General features: G+C 41.1%; 1 protein-coding gene across 1 annotated transcript in view; it reads right to left on the bottom strand.

Moving 5' to 3' along the window:
• Positions 1–4,896, bottom strand: part of LOC112069314 (spermatid perinuclear RNA-binding protein-like) — a 228,774-nt gene that overhangs the window by 52,156 nt on the left and 171,722 nt on the right. Inside the window, exons 3-4 of the mRNA XM_024136621.2 lie at positions 621–979; positions 271–436 (exon numbers count right to left, since the gene is read on the bottom strand). Of these exons, the coding sequence (XP_023992389.2) occupies positions 271–436; positions 621–979 (525 nt within the window). The remainder of the gene's footprint in view (positions 1–270; positions 437–620; positions 980–4,896) is intronic.

The following is a 4,896-nucleotide window of genomic DNA, read 5'->3' as shown; positions in this document are numbered from 1 at the left end:
TGGGGTAAGGAGGACTGACTGACTTCTTACAGGATGGATGATGGTGGGGTAAGGAGGACTGACTGACTTCTTAGAGGATGGATGATGCTGGGGTAAGAAGGACTGACTGACTTCTTACAGGATGCTGGGCCAGTATTTACTACATTACAAAAGTCCATCTACCTTTTGCACACAGGTGTTGAGTGTTTATTACCAACAGAAGGAGAATACATGAGCCGAATGTGCCACAGTGTGTGTGTGTGTGTATGTGTGTGTCTCACTCTCTCTTACCTGTATCTGCAGCGGCAGGTTATCACAGACAGTACACAGCAGTGTCTCTGTAGGTTTCTCTCTACACATCAGCACCAGCTCCAGGTCCATGTCCTGTTTGATGAGCAGACCTTTAGCCACCAGGCCGATCCTCATCACGCCACACAGAACACCTCCACTGGGCTCACTGAGGATAACAGACAGATTTACACTCTAAACATTTAAACCACCTATTAGACCTAGATCATCCCAAAAACCTCATCAAAATCATAAAAATGTCAGGACCTGAAGACCAAAAATGTTAGTCTAACCAGCAGTCACCAGACAGCCCCTTATATCCCAGCATGCATCGGTTAGAACCAGATGCRCACCTGCTGCCGCCGTCTGTGGAGTCATCTGGGCTGGCTCTGGGACTAAGAATGAGGTCGTCGTTAGGGTTATCGTTATGGTCACAGCTACCATCCTTTGGCACCGGGCTGTCTGTGGGGTTGGGCTGGCCGACTGCTGCGTCGGACTGACCGTCTGTCTGGCCGACTGCTGCGTCTGTCTGGCTGTTGCTCTGCACTGATTGAACGTTGCTCTGGTCTATCCAATCAGAGACGTGTTTGAGGGCACCCTCCACGGTGGACACCAGGGTCTGGACCGCCTCCAGTTCAGACGACGATGGGTAGACGGAGGAGTGCTTGGCCATGACGTGTCGGTCATCATTACCGAACGAACGGAAGGACCTCTGTGGGGAAGGGGGAGAGTAAAGAACACAATGAACTCACCCCCATAATAACACAATAAAAGTCTAAGGCACGTTCTCCCATACACACATCCCCCCCACAGGGATGGCGTGCATCTCACAGATGAGGGAAACAACCTTTTCCTTGAGAGTCTGAGAGCTGAATCTTCTCCTCCCGTTATGTAGCAAGACGCACTAGACAGTAGTTACACTACCACCACACCTTCACTGTCACTTTGCCAGCCACTCCACAACCCAAAGGCTCCCACTTATAAATTATAGTGTGTGTGTGGTTTGGTGTGTGTGTGTTTGTGGTGTGTGTTGTTGGTGTCTCATGGAGTGGACTGTCAAAGAACTATTAAAACAAAAGAATGGTACCAAAGTTTTCTTCTGGGGGGAAGAGAACAAATGTTCCGATCCCACAAGCGGTAACTTTAATCCATCTACAAACTATGAATATCCTGTTCCTTAACTCGAATTGACTTCCCGACAGAACCATTAAATGTCGGAAGCTTGTTTGTTACAGAAATTTATTTTGGTAATTCACTCAGTTTGTGAATGCTAAGTATTTCTTCTTGCTTGGTTAAAAATTATACAATAAGTCCTTAAATACATTGATTTGTTGATTAAACCAGAACTCATTTAATCACGTATATTAACAAGCATTTCCTTTTCTTTTGACTGCACGCTACGCAAAGCCAGCCTGGCAGAACCTGGATTGCAATTTGTTGTGGCTAACATTAGCTTATGGCTCAGGTTAAGGTTGTAGGATGTTAATAAAAGGGGTAAGTTAGGAGTTATCATTTAAAGGGTTAAGTAGGGTTAGATGGATAAGTGGATATGCTGTAACATGCTTAAGCAGTTTGCCAAAAGTAGCTAAAATAGTTAGTAAAATAGCTGCAAAGTTGGTCCATTTGATGAAGATTCCACTCAACTTTTGGGTTGCATAGATCATTCGCGTTATATCCGCCTGTTCCTTCCAGCAGATCAAAACCACCCCGTGTTTTGCCTCGAAGGGAGAATTTTCCTATTTCTTGATAGGTAAACTCTCTATTTTTGAAATGTATAATGGCATGTTATATGAAGAGATCCAACGTTACGTCTAGTTTGTCTGTCGGTGACTTTGCGCTTATGATTTTTAGAAGCAAGACATTCAATTCACAAGCACAATTCCTCATAATGCTCATTGTTGTACAAGTTCATAGGTCAACAAAGACTACTATGGTAACATTAGCTAGTCTACACCTAGCTAATCAAATATCTGTAACGCCATCTGCTTACGACAAAGACTCACCGAACAACACACCACCTGACAACACAAGAGACGTCTCCACCTGAACCAACAACCACCTGATAACACACCACCTGATATACGACACCCTACCTGATGAACACATAGTGCTTACCACCTGGAAATAAGCAACACGCTGCACCACCTCAAAGAACATGAGAAAGAAGTAATAAAAGTCCCTTGAAATATCTACGGGGAGAAATTCTGGACTCGAAGACACAGTCTCTGATTCGGGTACTAAGTTAATAATTCTGAATTTAAAAGTAAACTTTAAACAAACAAACATTCTATGTTCTTGCAACTTTAATAGATATGACATAAATAAAGTATAAGGATAGGGGGCAGCATTTTCACTTTGGATGAATAGCTGCACCAGAGGGAACTGCCTCCTACTCTGTTCCAGATGCTAATATATGCATATTATTAGTAGTATTGGATAAGAAAACACCTCTGAAGTTTCTAAAAACTGTTTGAATTATGTGATGTGAGTATAAATACAGAACCCATAATGGACAGGCTTATATATCTTCCAACAGAAGTTGGAAAATCAGAAGTATTTTCAACTCCTACGCCATTCCAGAGCTTTTGATTTTTCGATTTAAACTAGTTCTCAACTACTTTTTACAGTCTGTAGAAGTGTGAAGCTATACTTCTGATGTGGGGCCGGATGCGCAGCTGTTTTGAAGTAGGCAGATTGCCAGTTCCTGGTCACTGCGCAATCCAAAATGAAATCGTCTTGCTTTCCATAACTTCTAGAGACACAAAGGAATTCTCCAGTTGAAACGTTATTGAATATGTATGATAACAACATCCGGAAGATTGATTCTCTACTTAGTTTGACCAGTTTATTCGACCTGTAATATAACTTTTTGAAGTTTTTGTCCGAGTTCGCATGGATCTTGCGCGAGCGTTGGACACGTGTACTACACATGCTAGCAAAAGTAGCTACTTAGACATAAATAATGGACATTATCGGACAAAACATCAATTTATTGTGGAATCAGGATTCTCGGGAGAGAGCATTCTGATTGAAGATCATCAAAGGTAAGGGAAATATTTATTGAATTGTAGATTTCATTTCTGTTGACTCCAACATGGCGGAGAAATGTTTTTTAATATTTGAGCGCCGTCTCAGATATTTGCATGGTGTGCTTTTTACGTAATGTTTTTTTTTAAATCTGAACAAGCGGTTGCATTAAGAAACAAGTGTATCTTTAATTCTATGTAAAACATGTATCTTTCATCAAAGTGTATGATGAGTATTTCTGTTATTAGTTGTGGCTCATCTGCAAATTCTCCGGATATTTTTGGAGGCATTTTCTGAACATGGCGCCAATGTAAACTAAGATTTTTGGATATAAATATGCACATAATCGAAACAAAACATACATGTATTGTGTAAAATGATGTCCTATGAGTGTCATCTGATGAAGATCATATCAACGTTTAGTGATTTCATTTTATCGCTATTTCGCTTTTGTGACTCCTATCTTTGGCTGGGAAATGGCCTGTGTTTTTTTGGACTTGGCGGTGGATATAACATAATCATATGTTGTGTGTTCACTGTAAAAGCATTTTTTTAATCGGACACAGATGGGTAGATAACAAGAATGTTATTCTTTCATTTGCTGTATTGGGACTTGTTAATGTGTGAAAGTTACATATTTCTAAAAAATATTTTTGAATTCCCCGCGCTGCCTTTTTCAGCGGAATGTTGTGGGGGGGCTTCCGCTAGCGGAACGTGTTGTTCCTAGAAAGGTTTTAAGTATATAGGAGACTTTGAAGAAAGAGCCTGAATCACCAACAAGCACATACAGTAATAATTATCAATAACAGATCCTATAACATAGACATGTTTTAACTGGCCTTTTAACACCGTGGTGAAATAGAAGTCACTCTGGGAGTTGTCAACCACGCGGTCACACGCCACGAGGTTCGCTGCACTTGGTCAACTATCTAACACACAGGCAGCAGTCACAGAAAGAGTGAACAAGTTGAACAGTACTCTTGATAATCCAAGCATTGGATGGCCGTGACACTAAGGAACAGTCAGTCGATTTTGTTTCATTAGGTGACCTATCATGAGGGACAAGAGACACATTACTCTATCTTTGTTTGTATACACTATCTCTAATTATGGGGTTTTGCATCTGAATCTGTATAAAATGAATGATTGAGTAATAAGAATACTTTTGGAAAAAATACAATGTGATCTACTACTTCCTAAATGAGAATAGTTTTTCATAGTAATTTATGCTCAGTCAGCTGGCCATGCCCCTGTAAGCACAGACATTACACGCGGTCATGGAACGCCCCCTTTTCTACTAAAGTATAAAACCCACTTCCGACAAAAGTTACATTAGACCAGAAAGCATGAAGCGGTAGCCACATGTTGAAAATGGTTTGAATTTAAATCTCTACAAACCAAAAGAGGGAACGGTACGGTGTGAACTGGACACTCACGAATGTTAAGCACAATTAGAGACCCAATAGATTGCTACAGAAAGAGCAAATCCTAGACGCTCTTTTTACCATCTGCAGCTGAAAATGTGCGGATATCTAGGACGAGGATAACCGACAACCGCGGAAGCATCTATTCTAACAGATCAACTCCTAAGAGAAATGTAGC

The sequence above is a fragment of the Salvelinus sp. IW2-2015 genome, unplaced genomic scaffold (assembly GCF_002910315.2).
Source record: "Salvelinus sp. IW2-2015 unplaced genomic scaffold, ASM291031v2 Un_scaffold976, whole genome shotgun sequence".
Classification (NCBI taxonomy): Eukaryota; Metazoa; Chordata; class Actinopteri; order Salmoniformes; family Salmonidae; genus Salvelinus; species Salvelinus sp. IW2-2015.
This window is presented reverse-complemented; position numbering and strand designations above follow the sequence as displayed.